This window comes from Neolamprologus brichardi, chromosome 6 (assembly GCF_056152115.1).
Source record: "Neolamprologus brichardi isolate AB-2024 chromosome 6, ASM5615211v1, whole genome shotgun sequence".
Lineage (NCBI taxonomy): Eukaryota > Metazoa > Chordata > Actinopteri > Cichliformes > Cichlidae > Neolamprologus > Neolamprologus brichardi.
Window position 1 is genome coordinate 14,604,216 of NC_142109.1, and position 14,549 is coordinate 14,618,764.

The following is a 14,549-nucleotide window of genomic DNA, read 5'->3' on the forward strand; positions in this document are numbered from 1 at the left end:
AGAGGCCCTGCAGGCCTGTACTCTCTTTTTCAGTATCTTAATAGGCCTTAATGCAACCTAAAGTCGCCCCCTCCTCCTCCCAGATTGTTCCCTTTCTACCAATTTTATCATTTAAAACCATATCCAAGGTGAATGCAGAACACATGCAGGAGAGAAAAATATATTTATACAAGTGTAAAAACGGTTAGGTTGCTTCTGTTAGCATGGCTTTAGGGTGGTGGTGGTGCTGTAGCATCATTTGAGATCGCGCCAGGAAAAAAAATAGTGCCGGATAATTAAATTAAATACAATGTAATGAAGTAGAACCGACAGTTCCTACCGAGAGGAGAAGATTTCTTTTTTTCTACCTTGTAGGCTATCACAGTTTTTGGCTGGAAACAAGAAAAAATACTGTTAAAGGGTCTTTTAAATGAAAGCTTTGCTTGTTCTTGTCTGCCTGTGTGAAATCTTTCTAATTAACTCTCTTTTTCACTGCTGTGTTTTTGTGCGCGTGTTAGTGTGCGTCTGCTGCGATCGTGCGTAGCCGACTTGTGCGTGAATGTGTGTGCGTACGCGCGGCGCGCGTGCGGCGACAGCAGCAGCAGCGCGCTTTCCGCTATACTCTGGAATGCAGCCAGTCTCGGCTCTTTTGAATCCACACTCGGCTTCCAAAACCCAAAAGCCTTTGATCTTTTTTTCCCCCTCGCTGTCTCCTTACCCGGAAGAGAACCCCTTCGCTCTCTCTCTCTCTCTCACTCTCAGCTGGGTTGAACGCACACGTGGAAATGTTGGCCCGACTCCACACTCAGACCAAATTTAGTCATACAAAGGCAAGGGAGAGCAGGAGGGGGAGGAGGGGAGGGGGTGGAAGAGGGAGGAAGGGAGAGAGGGAGGGAGGTGGCGGTGGAAGCGTGGTGTGGGGGGGAGTCGGGGATGAAAGAGCCAGCCGCCGCAAGATCAAAGGCAGCCGCGGCTCCGCCCCGCTAACCCCACCTCCGCGCTTTATAAAGATCTGCCTCCCCATCCCAACTTTGATTCTCACGCAATCTCTTAGTGCTCAGACAGATGCAGAAACTCAGCCACTTCCACTGCCTGTTTTGTTTACTTTCTTTTTTCTGAAAACAACAAAGCAACAATTGTATTTTCTCATTAAATACATCGGCATTAAAGTACTCTTTTTTTCTTATAAATATTTATCCGCTCGTCTGCGGCTTGATATTCACGGGTTTTTTCAGTGGTAAAAGTAGCAAACAGACAATGGCTGGTCTTTAAACTGTTTTCTATATTTTTGTTAATTTCATTGCGCATGTGCTAATAATGAATTAATATGAAAAAGGGACATTAAATATAGGCAGGTAACCTGTGAGTACAATATGACATTTTCTTTTAATCTGTCCATTTTGGGGGGCGACGACACTTTCTGAATACGTTCTTATTTGTTTGATGTAAGTAGAAAACACGGAAAGCACCATGTAGCCACAAATATGCCCACGATATACCGCAAGGTAGTTTAAAGGGAGCTGAATAAATAACAGGCCTATGTCCCCTTATAGACATACACCTGATACACACATACACACACACACACATATAGTGTGTATATGTGTATATATATATATGTGTGTGTGTGTGTGTGTGTGTGTGAGAGAGAGATATTTTTTCCAACACTTGGAGCATACGTTGTGTTTTTCTTCCTCTAAACTTCCCTCAGCTTATAATTTTTTTTTGTTTCTGTTTCCAAAACAGGCCATTGCCACTTCTTGCAGAATGATTAAATCACATCTCCAGCACCAACAAAACGGGCTTAAGCTTGTCCAATATTTTCCCCTCTATATTTCAATTATCATTTTTTATTTCTCCTCATTATTTTAACCCATCACATCCACAGCAAGTTCCAGCCTCTCCGCTCATTCTCCTTTTCCTCCCCTCCTGTCTGCCCATTTGTTGTGAGCTGTGTATAAATCTCTCTCTCAGGAGGAGTGTCAATCGGTGCGGTGTCAATCAGAGCCTCGGCTTCCCTTTCATCTCTCTTTCCTCCCAGTGACTGAAGAGAGAGAAAAAGGAGGAGGAGGGAGCACGGCTACATTACCAACACACACATACACACACTGGTTACATTACGCTGTGGAAGCGGTGCAGGAGCAGTGGGAAGTCGGGTCCACGGCGTTTTTCCACTCTTGCCTTCTTTTTTTGATTGTTTTCTGTGATTTTCTTCTTCTTTTTGTTTTTGCTTTTATCCCTCCTCCTCCGAGCAGCTTCGAGGATGTATTTTTAAGCATCACGGCGTCTCGCTGCGTTGCTTGTCGCCCAAGTATTTGCTTGTTTTAAAAACCCCCAACAACAACTGCGTTTTCTTCCATTTACACATCCATCACTTAATTTCTTTTCCCTTTTCCTCGTCTTACTTTCCCCCTCCCTCCAACCTCTCCACACGCACACTGAAGGACGCTCGCAGCTCCGTCCCCGGGACCACCGAGGAAATATCTTCTCTCACTTTTCTAAATGTACTTTTTCACGTTGAGTCGTTTTTACAGGAACGCGGCGGTCGTCGCGTGCTGACTTCAAACAGAAAAAAAAGAAAGAAAGCGAGAGGGGAGAAAAAAGATGGTGATGAGATTTTAACTCGTGGTTTGTTCCCCCTTTTTATGTTTTCCTCATGACATTGAGGCGTGCACTGGACTTCTCATTCCGACCGCTTTGCATCTCACTTTTTTTAGTGTGTGAGTTTCAAGCTTAGTTAAACTCTCGCGACGGAAAAAGAACAGAAAAGAGGGGGGAAAAAACAACAACAAAAGGACGCCGGCAGCAGCCTCGCGCCTCCTGTTGCTTCAGTAAAAACACACCGGCAGTGTGCTCGCACGCCGCTTCCTCTCCGGGTGACTCTCCGGTGTGACACAGGGGAGGAGGTGGAGGGGGGGAAGGCAACGGTTCCCACTCCGTTTCGGTGGGAGTTTTTTTTTATTTTTCCTTTTTCATCTTTCCCACTCTCTATTTCTGTGTAGTTTCGGGACAGTGGTGGCACGCGTTGTTGTCTTCGGTTTTCTCGGGGAAGCGAAACACTTTGTGAAAAAATGCCCCAGTTATCAGGCGGCGGAGACCCGGAGCTTTGCGCCACAGATGAAATGATCCCGTTCAAAGACGAGGGGGACCCGCAGAAGGAGCAGATCTTCGCCGAGCTGAGCCATTCGGAAGAGGAAGGGGACCTGGCAGACATCAAGTCATCTCTGGTCAACGAGTCGGAAAGCAGCCCCAACAGCAACAGCCACGACGTGAGTAACTGCTGTGGGTTCACTGATGTGGTGGTGGGCATCCTCTGAGAGCTCCCCAGCAGAGAGAGAAGGTTAATAAAAATACAACTAAAAAGCCCGCAGGAGCCTTTAAAACAAAAGTTGATCCCCTCTAATTAATAATCTAGTTTTTTACTCAGCTTTGGTTTACCTGAATGTCTTGTGAGCAAAAACGCCTCCTCCCCCTTTGCTTAGTTTTATAGACAAATCATTATTCGAGCTTTATTATTTATTGTCATTATTAATTCACAATTTCCATTTTATTTTCCTTTTAATTGAAAATGTAACTTGAGCTGTGCCACTGATATGGCTCTGATTCCTTAAACTAGAAAAAAACAAAGATGTCACAGGCAAACACTCAGCAGTCTATTAACTGTAATCAATGCAGGCCTAAATTGTAATGTTCTGTTACAGTTATATTTTTCTTTAAATAAATGAAATTGCAGATAGAACTAAATGCAAAAGATCTTGTATGAGATGTGAGAACTAGGGCCTTGCGAAGCTGCCTGTGACAAGCAGGGCTCGGTGGCTGTGCTGGCAGTGGTACACCCACAGCAGCTTAAACACCAGCACATGAATCCATTTATCACACATGGCTTAAAACCTGTTTGCCAGCAATATTGTGAACTTCCTTAACATTCACAATTTTTTAAATTCTGCCTGGATGAAAGGATGCGGTCTTTTATTTCGTTTTCAAGATGTGATCTTCACACACTCCGGCTCATTCTGCTCATTAATTTTATTGCCCCTTTTAAAACTGTGCCTATAAATTATTCTTTTCAGTTTTTAAGGTTGGAATTGGAGGGGGGGGCTGAGTTGTATAATAAACATTTTTCTGCATTTGCTTTGTTCCATTTGATTAAACTGAAAGGATGCTGAGAGGCCAGATGGGTGCATGAGAAGAATGTGTGGATGTGCTGAATTTGTGGTGAATGTTAAATGGATTGAAAATCTCAGTGGAAAAATTATTCTAGATTAATTTTTAATGATGAAAAATTATTGCAGTCGTGCTTTATATATCACACTTGCAAGATGGCATTTTTTTTCTAGGCAGGGGAGAAGTGACAGAGCGTGAACCATCAGTGATTTCTTCTTTTCCCCTGCATCCATCAAGCCTACCTTAGGATGCAGGCTGTAGCATCCCCATCATTTAAGTTGGCTGTTTTGCTATTAACCGTGGTGTTAATCCATTTTCTTTCTTTCTTTTCTGATTTAAAAAAAAAAAAAATTCTACATGGCTACATCCTGAACGAAACTGTACGCATTCCCCGCCGAATGTCCTAGGGACACACGAGACAGAGGCTGAATGTTAATTAGGAATCCAGTGAAGTTCCCTCGCTCAGCTTGAAGCCATCCTGAGGGGTCTGAACTCTAAAAAAGAGGTCCCCTTCCCAATTCGGATTCGAAAAGAGAAAGGAAATGGGTGTTCAAAGTGCAGAGGATTTTTTTCTTTTTTTTTTCATAAGCAGAAAATAGTCGGCACTGTTTCCCTTTTTTTTTTTTTTTATGGAGCGATTTTATTTCCCTTTGCACACAGCTATTTCATTTATGACACAAACACACTATTTGAATTGAGAAGGAGGCTCAGACTGGAAGATGAAAATGAGAGTGGACCTATGGTACTGAAAACAAGCTAATTTGTAAGCTCCTTAAAGACATGAAGCTTAATTAAGTGGTTCTTCTGAAGCTTTGATGCAGGCTGCTCCATCACTCTTCTATAGATAGTGGTGTGTGTGTGTGTCTGTCTGTAAGCTTTCTCTCCTTTGGTGACAGGCAAAGGGACGATGTTTGTCCCAGCAATGTTTGTGGCTGTCTGACCACATCAGCATGTGTGTAACTGTGTTTGAATGCCTTTCTAATTGATTCTTCCTCTCCCCCCCCCCCCCTCCCTCCCTCTCTCTGTATTTTAATTTTATTTATTTCTTTTTTTACAGGCAGCTAGACAGTCCCAAATACCACAAGATTCATATCATGAAAAACACAGAGACCATCCGGAAGATGGTAAGAGACACAATCTGGAGCTTGTTAAATCAGCATGTGTTATAGGACAATCAGCACTACATTTATTTGCAATAAAAGTCCATTTTTTTTCTTTTTCCTTTTTAAATGTGGTTTGCTTTTGCTTTAGAAGATAAGGTGGAAGTAGTGGCCCCTCGTTTTCACCACGCGGAAGTGATGAAACTGTTGGTACTTCTCTTATCAGAGCCCCTGTTCCTGCTCATCCTAAGTCTAGTCAGGGCATGCTGTACCTTCATAAACACAGCTACCTGTTACCTCCCTGGTAGATGAGGGTACCTGCACAAATGGACATAAAAGAAGAAGGAGCAAAAATATGCACTTATGCACATATGGCAGCAGCCTCAAGTTGAGCACAACCCAAAAGCAAAACTTTTGTCTGGCTGTTTCGTGTCGTGTTTCCTCAAATATTCCTGTCGTATCCCTCAGCTCTCCGGTTGCATTGTCGCATGCAACATGTTGCGTCCTCTTGGGGCTTGTTGCTCTCTGGCTATTGTAGTCTGACCCCGCTGCTGCAGGTCATTATTAGGGCTTTGAAGAGGAGTATGCCTCCTCTTTGTTCCCCTTTCACTCCTGAATGGGATCCCCTTCAAATCAAACACTGGCTTTCTTCACAACAAGATCTATGTTGCCGTCACATTGTATACCAGAAACAGCCCCAGCCCCTCCAGGCCTTATTACGCCGCGCACATTCGAGTGGCGAGCGATGCTGTATTGAAGCCTCTTGTGCAAAGCTTTCCCCCCCCCCCCCCCCCCCCCATCTCAGGTCAAAGGCATAGAGGAACAGTTGGGGCGTCTCCTGTTTTGACACAGTCTGTATGTTCTTCTAATTGGTGCTAATTGGCACAGAGGGGCTCCATTGTTCCGCTGCATAATATGACCCGCCTCTGTGAGGCGGAAAGAAAAGGCACAAACAAAAGGCCGTGGCAAAATAGGGCAGGGGTTAAATCAATCGACAGCGATATCATTACTACATCAAAACAGCCAAGCCAACTTTGTGCTCGGCTTTGTTGTTGCTGCTTATCGAGTTTGTTGATTAAAATCAGCCATTTCGAAGATATGACTGTAATTAAAGCTATTGAATCTTTGGCTAATTAATCTTTTACTGGTGTTTGTGCTCTCTGTGCAAAAACACAGCGACCGACACGCGTTTACTTTGTTTGTTTTTTAAAAAATGTTTTTATTAGGAAAGCATCAAGACATGTACAGTAAAGGCCATCCGTACCCGGGCTACCCAGGTTACATCATGATGAGCAACATGAACACTGATTCCTACATGAACAATGGCTCCCTCTCGCCGCCCATGCCCAGAACGGTCAGTACCAGCTTTTTTTCCTCTACACAAGTCAGTATTGCAGTTTAACTTGTATTATTTCATGATGTGAAATGCAAACTTAAGCTTGACGCGTGTTAGTCAGCATATCATTTGCCTGTGAGACAAAGACGAAATTTTCTAATTTTACGTCGTAAGAATATAAAAAATTATGTAGTTATGAGAAAAGTAAATAATTGACAGTCCTGAGTGATGAAATGAATACAAACGCAGGGCATTTTTAGAGAGAAATTCGTTTATTTTGGATGAGTTAAAGCTTTTTTTATTTAGTTTTTTTAATACTGTTAAATGATAGTAGATGTTAGTAATAGTTTGGAACTTCTGTTTAATTAATTAGTGCTAGTGGGAAGGAAGGCAAAAACAAAAATTATGGGTAACTTTAAAACACCAGCAGAGATTTAACTGCCAACTTTGCACCTGCTCAGATTTAGTCCAGGCTCGGGACAAAATTTCTCCTGACAAAAGAAACTAAAAAGCAAAACTGATCCTAAATTAAGTTACAGTAATGTCACATATCCTGCTAATGTCCTGTAAATGAGTGTGGTCAGACTGAAGGAGCTATTGCTTTACCTACCCGCAGACTGTCAAAAGGTTACCAAGAGGCAGCAGGACATGCTGGTATTTTGTTGTTGCTGTAGTTGGTTTGTTTTTTTTTTTTACTTATGACATTTTCACAGTGATCCCAGAAATAAATTAAATGTATGTATGTATCAGACGCTTGTAGATGAGTGCAAGACTTAATCAAAAGTGTCACCTTAGAACAAGATTAGAGTTTTCAGGACCTTTTTTTCTTTTTTTTAGTATTTACCATTTATGATGTATCAGCTAAAAATAACCTCATTGATGTTTTTGTAGCTGTGACTGCTGGTTTCTGTTTTTAACCACTGCAAATTGAGAACTTCATATTGTCGATTAAGTGAAATCTGTGGTTTTTGAGTTTTCGCTTTCAACACCAATAGCTAGCATTTGGCATTTGTGTGTGTGTTTTAAATTTAGGAGATGTATCAACACAACTAAAAAGATATTTACTGCTCTTTGTGAGATAAATAAAAAGTCCTTTGCCAATGTGGGACGCTTTTTGTGGTGTCTCTCATGGAGCGTTGAAAGATTTATTACAGAGATTTCCATCTTTAAGCTTTTGGGTAAAATTGACTCAGAGTTGGATATCAGCAGGTAAATCATTTTACAGAGTGATCTAATTGGTGGCTTTAAAATAAAATTCAAACCATTTAGTTGCGAGAAAATAATTCCTGCTAAAAAATTCAGCTCAGCCCAGAATACTTCCAAGAGTCGATTAAGAGGATTTAAGGAAAAAAATCAGATTTCTCGGCTTTCTCGTTAGAGGCATAAACCTTATTTCATCATCAGGATAACACCACAAAAATATTCTCTTTCAGTGTTTGTGATGTTTGATATTTGTCTCGCCGTTGTGTTGTGCTGATATCTGGCCCCTTGACAGCTATACGTGACCACTGAAAACCAAACGCCAGCCATACTTTGCGAACGGTCTCTGTGAGATGTACACTATTTCTGATCTTGTTAAAATATGAAGTGATGCATGCCTACATGACTCAAGTAAACCCTCTAATTAGCCCAGCAGAACTGAGGGAGCCAACATCACGTCTCTGGGGCTACCCTGCAGAAGAGCTTATAGTACCGTGTTAGGGGTGGCGTGTGTTGCAGATATCGCCCCTGTGACGGTATTAATTTCAGGCCAGCTGCAGGTCTCTGACTGGCGGCTTCCTGTGTCTGTCCCGTTTGCAAATTTCTCCTCAAGACAGACATAAAACACAGGGCGCACGAGCAGCTGTCCGGTCTGGCCCTGCTCTCCTCACGTCTCTGCAGCCAGCTTCAGTCTTGTCTACGGTGTGGCGTCTCTATACGGGAAACGCTCGGTTGTTGTGCTTTTGCAGTGCGTGCGAGTCGGTTTCATCAGGGTAAAGTTGTGAAATGTGAGCTCTGTGTTGTTGTAAGAATTGGTTTTTGGAAGCAGATGTGATTGTCGGGGGCAGATGCCACATGCTGTGTGTAAAGGATCTTCATTCACACGCAACTCTATCATAGAATGATGTTAAAATTGCAATGCTTCCTGGCTGCCAAAGTTGCAGAAGGTGAAAGTATATGACATTGTGGATCGGGGGGGATTTTTTCAGTTTACAAGCAGGATAGAGCACAAGCGGAGTATGTTACCTTCCAAATTCTATTTTTTGGCTTGTTTTCTGGTAGATTTTAGCTATTATTTTACTGTATAGCACAAAGCTAAAAGAAAAACTCATAGAAGTCTGTATGGAGACCAGCTGACTGTGTGAGAGGAAATTACCCCTCACTGCAGATGAATTAGGCCAGGCAGTTAGGCAGTATACTTGCTGCCAAAACTTCTAAAGCCACGCTTTCATTTCATTTACCATGGCTGCTTTTTTTTTTTTTTTTTTTTCCAATTTTCCTCCTTCCCTGTCTTCAATAAAACGGTAGTCATTTTATATACGTTTCTCTCACTTATCCAATAAAAAGAGCCAAGGCTTGGTGGAGGGATCACGGAACATGAGTCCTCTGGCTTTCTCACTGATGTCAGCTTGCTGCCTCTGCTGCTGGCCACCGCAGCCACAGTATCTGCAGGCCTGGGATCGGTTTTCACTGAGATCAAAGGCACATTCTCTCTTTCATTCTCTTCCATCCCCAGCCCCATCACCGCCCCCAATCCCAGTAGTTTAGATTGATTTCCATTGACCATGACATTCCTGCACATGCCGTCCAGTCACGACGGAGCTGTTGGGAGTTGCTGATTGTCAGCAGATTTTAGGACTTCCAGCTTGATAAGCTGACTCCGGCACAAGAGCTTAGAATTTGATGTGTGATGATGCCAGTTCCCCATACGTGTGGGTTTAAAACAAAGCTAGCCAACTTAAGGAGTCATTTATTTGTTAAGTGAACTTGCAGCTTTTGAAGATTTACAGTTTACAGTTCAATACGTAAAAGTGTAAGGACTGTAATCTACACCTTGGTGATCATAAAGCAACAGAAACTTGAGTTTCTGGTAAATACTAGTGGGAACTGCTGTCTAATTTGAAGTGTGTATTTTAAAGCGATTATCACATTTGTCCATATTGGACTGTTGCTCATTACCTTGGCTGTGATTATAGGCATACAGAAAACCAGGTTAGTAGGGTGGTGGCAAGCTTTTTTGTCGACAAATTTGGCTGATTTACAGCTTTTCATTTTGAAGCTCAGTGCACTTTTTGATATGAACAAGTGGACATGTTTTAAAGGAATATACTGCATGTGAGGTCTTTTTCAAAGAGGCTCATCATTCTAACGCTTGACTTGTGACATGTCGCAAGTCTAGAGGATACAATCTTATCAGTTTCTGCTGACCCAAGGATGACGTAGATGGGAGTAAATCACACAGTAGGCTTGTTTTATACCCCTGATCTGAATGTATTTAATTTTTTAATTTACAGTACAACTGTTTAACTTGTAGCACAATATTTTTTTGTATCCTTTTGCCTTGGGATAACCAGCTCACTAGTTACCCAATGTCTCCACTCTGAGAAGCCCTGACTTAAGGAGACAGAAGCTCACACACATTTTTATTTGCTGTTGCCCACATCAGGATTCTTTATTTTTCTCCCGTGAACAGCCTTCCTGAGCACTTACAGAATCATCTGATAAGGCGAAAAGTGTTTTTCTGCCTGGAATAATTTGTATTTGTGCTATTTTAAACCTTTGCTGTGTAAAAACTAGAAGGACTGTCAAGAGCAGTTTTGGTCAGAATGATCATAATATAAAGTCTGATCTTCAAAGCAGCACGGATGTCATCGCGCCAGGTTTGATGTGTGAAAGACGACGCACTTGGCGCTTGCTTATCATTGAATCTGTTCTTCTTTAGTCTCACAAACCAAAGCTGAGATTTAGAAATGACAGCTTCTAAAAAAAGATCGCAGTGCATGTGATGGGCAGCGCATATTTTTAAATGACCTGAAATCATTTCTCAAAGCATGCTGCTGTTGTCACATAAACGCCCTCCCATTTGCAAAAACTCCCGTTCTACACGCTCTTTTTTTTTTTTTTTTTAAAGTTTAAACAAATCCCTAGAACCAGTGAGCCCACGGCATTCTGCCATATTCCCTTTTTAATAAACGTATTAATGCGTGCTTGACAAGATAAAAACGCTGCTGCATGCTCTTAGTTTTAACATGTTGATAGTGCAGACGTAGAGTACCAGGTTTTTCCACCTTTTAGTTTGAAGATGTGTTTGCAATCTCCAACTGTGAGAGCAGTCTCATGAGTCTTGGGCATCAGTTTGAAGAGAGAACTGGATAGAATCACTGGGTTTTGTTGCTGCGGTTGAGGGGAGGGGAGGGGAGGAGGGGGGGTTTAGAGATCTCCCTCTCTATTGCCGTTCACTTCTTTTTCCCTTTGGACCCTCAACTGCAAGATCCTCGTGGCGAGAAAAGAGGGGGCGAAGGGAGTGCAGCGCTGCACTTTCCTTTGATGTAGTGGGAACGTGACGGATCTGCTAGCCAGTGTCTCGCAGCGTGGAATCACTAACCCAGGCTTACCTAACGGGATTTGGTAGGACCGCTCTGGTATCCCTCAGTGCCATGTGTGTCCTAAGCTCATGCCCTCAGCACTACCGTGGAAGATCCCTGTTAAAGAGAACACTACATTTACCAGCAGCCTTCCATGTCCACAAATAATGTTCTAGTTGGCAGCTTATGGCACCTTGAGTAGTTTTCTTTAAGTCTCACAACAGACTGGTCATGCTTTGTGAAATTTACTAGAGCTCAATGTAGCATTTTTGCCTTTTAAGCAGCTGACCTCCATATGATTATCTCACTGTCAGCTCATCTAATTTTCAGTACACTGGCTTTAGTGTGATGCTGTGCATGGTTGCATATTTAGTGGGAAAGTATAGAAAACACAACAACTGTCAGAAGACAGATTTTTAGCACCAATCTGGCAGCGTATGCATCAGAGCCACGCTGACATTGATGTCACATCTGCTGTGCAGATCCATCACGCAGTGAAATATGTGTGAACACATCAAGAACCACAGCAGGGACCTCACACAGAAAAAGCGCTTTTTCCCCCGTAGTGTCATAGTGTTTTTATAAACTGTGCCATTTAATTGCCAAGGTTTCTTCCTGTTCTCAGCTCGTATGGCGATGGTGGTTGACACATTCGTTCCATATGCACGGCGCTAATGATGCCATGTGGTTGCAATCACCTTATCTGTGTTTTCATCTCGTTAAATGAAGCGCAGCAGCGCAATCGTCTGTTGGACCAAGAGATATGGCCTTCTTTTTTTCAAGATGAAAACCAAAAAGAAGACAATCAAGGTTGAAGTTTCTGGATGATTTATATTTCTTGGTAACGCAGCAGCCTGCTGGTTGATTTGTTAAGTCTCCTGGTTCTGTTTGTTTAAATTCTCAAATAAAGCTGTGGGTTGCTTTTTTTTTAAGGACTTGTATGACAATCAAAATAAACATGTTTTATGCTGCCTGACTAGCACGCAGGAGGCAGGGTATAGGATCACCACTACACAGTGTTTACCTGCACTACTCTCACACTGGCACAATCAATCGCACAATCACACACATCACACAGACTTAGTGCTGACGGGTTACGAAAGCGTACAATGACCCATGTGGCTGTGCTGGGCATTTGCCTTCTCACATTAACCCCCATTTGTTAATGTCTTGAAAGGATCAGCACTGCACTGCATCTGTTTAATTTGAAAAAAAAAAAAAAAGAGTGGGCTGAGCGATCAGTAGATATAATAGCAAACTTGTGACTTTGTTCTGTTTCCATTTGGAAAAAGCCCACCAATGACAAAGGTGAAATTGTTAACTCTTCAGAACCCTGAAAAGGCGTCTGTGTCAAGAGAGGCAATCTGGGAGCGTCAAGGTCGTGAGCGTCACATGCAGGCACGCTCTTGACACACCCTGTTTATGTTTATTTTGGGCACGTGTTCTTGCTCAAAGCAAAGCACTCATAGATAATGACACTTGCTTCGCTCCCGTTCGTCCCGCTGAATCGGATGAAGCTTAACCTATCAGGCAGTTCCGTCTGGAGCCAACCAGCCAGGCTTCCATAGCCCGACTGCAGCTCAAGCCCTCAGCACCTGCTCAGAGGGCTTCACTCTTCACTAGCAGTCTGCCTCTGATCTCCTGGGGTCAATGGAGGGCCTCGCCAAGGTTGTCCCTCATGCCCAGTTCTGTTTGAATGGTCTGGGTGTGGATTTCCTGTAAGGGTGGATCAGAAATGTAGACTAGAGGGCAGTGTGTGTGCGTGTGTGCAAGAGTTTGTTTTTTTTTCTTCTTCTTTTTCTCGTCAAGTTGTTTTGCAACTGTTGTCACTTTTGGTTATGACTGCATAGTTAAAAGGGGTTAGTGGGAGAAGTCTCTGGGAACGGTTTTTGGAACTCAGTGTCGGCCTGAATGAGCTCGAAATGAAATAACATTTCCGAATCAGTCACCAAAACCAACTTTAGAGCTGCTTGTGTGTTACATAAAAAAGTGCGATTTATAAAACCCTACGGCACAAGTTGAGTCTTTAAAGCACTGATTGAAGCTTGGCAGAAGTTCCTTTAAAAAAAACTGATCACAGTACCTCACTGTTGCCTGATATAGCCATAAAAAATGAGTTAAAAAACACACACACATGAATAGCTTTATTGACTTCATCCCGACAGCTTGTAGGGTCCAGTTGGTGTAGGCGAACAGTGTTCCAACTAGTAAACTGCAGGAAGGGGAACAATAGGATCACAGGAGTGAAACATGGCTACAAATCCTGCCGGCTGCGTCCAGACTTCAGAGAAGCTCAAACAGCCCTCACTTTGTCCAGCTAAGAAACAGAGCTATGATCAATAGCTGCTCTGTTGTATGAAGTTGGTCAGTCCCGGGCGTGCTCTCGCCCTCCTCTCCCCTCCCTTTTTTTTTTTTTTTTTTTTTTTTGCTGTTTCATATTTTTCAGAAGCTCATTATTTCTTTCTGCTGTGGGTGTGAGTGCTAAAGAGGCTCACACATGCAATGTGTATCTGACAGCGCTGAAATATTAATGGTCCCCAGTGTAGGAGGTTGGTATAGGGCCGACATAGTTACAGTACAAAGGGTGCCTTCTTGCCACCAGGCTTTATTAGCCGAGCTATTAAATGAATAGATGGATATAGCTTGCGCTCTTTTTCTTCGTGCCTCCTTTTGTGTTTTCCGAGCTAGACATCAAACCACTTTCATTTCGTCTTAACTGTTTCTGACGCACACTAAAGTGCTGTCAGACGACACAGACGCGCACACACACACACGTGAACTATTGAGTTTTCTGTGGGAGGACAAAGAGGAGGGCTTTGCTATCAGTTCATTTTGTGTGGTCTTGGTCATAAAAAACACCCTGCTCTTTGACTGTGAAAGGGAGGAGGGGGGAAAAAAAGAGCCTGTCTTTAATTTTTGGGAAACCCATAAAAGTTTGTCGCTCCTTTCATATCAGCAGTGGAATTGAAAACAAATGCTACAGTCTCCCCCCATCTCCTTTGAACTAGCCAATTATGGAGTTGTGAAAATAAAAATCAGTCTGTAGATCTCTTTACCCCCCTTTCTTTCCTCTTTGTCCCCCCCCCCCTCTCTTGTTCAGGTTCTTTTTTTTTTTTCTTTCCCTCTCTCCTCCCCCCCCCTTGTTTTTGAAGAAACCGAGGGGGGATCACTGATGTCAAAGTCAAAACCAAGAGCATTAAGAAAACTGGCGAAATGCAATACAGCTGCAATCCAACATGACGCTAGAAAATAGGGCTGAGGAGCAGAAAGCCTCTCTCCCGTATTCCCAGGGCGCGCAACTGCTCCCGGCCTTGGCTTTGATCTCTTCAAAGCCTCCTGCCTCCTACTAGATGGAGAGTCTTGGCTGCCGCTCGTGAGCACTGGAGAGAGGCAGGCAGGCAGGCA

At 43.0% G+C, this 14,549-nt stretch overlaps 1 protein-coding gene across 6 annotated transcripts in view; it reads left to right on the forward strand.

Moving 5' to 3' along the window:
- Positions 1-1,922: 1,922 nt before the first annotated feature.
- The window catches only part of lef1 (lymphoid enhancer-binding factor 1), a 51,193-nt gene continuing 38,566 nt past the window's right edge, over positions 1,923-14,549 (forward strand). For 2 of the 6 annotated variants that reach the window (XM_006787093.3, XM_035906371.2), the window contains exons 1-3: positions 1,923-3,248; positions 5,201-5,267; positions 6,470-6,597. In XM_006787093.3, the coding sequence (XP_006787156.1) occupies positions 3,051-3,248; positions 5,201-5,267; positions 6,470-6,597 (393 nt within the window). In that variant the 5' untranslated portion in view covers positions 1,923-3,050. The remainder of the gene's footprint in view (positions 3,249-5,200; positions 5,268-6,469; positions 6,598-14,549) is intronic. The other 4 variants (XM_006787095.3, XM_035906372.2, XM_006787092.3 and 1 more) reach the window with 3 other exon arrangements.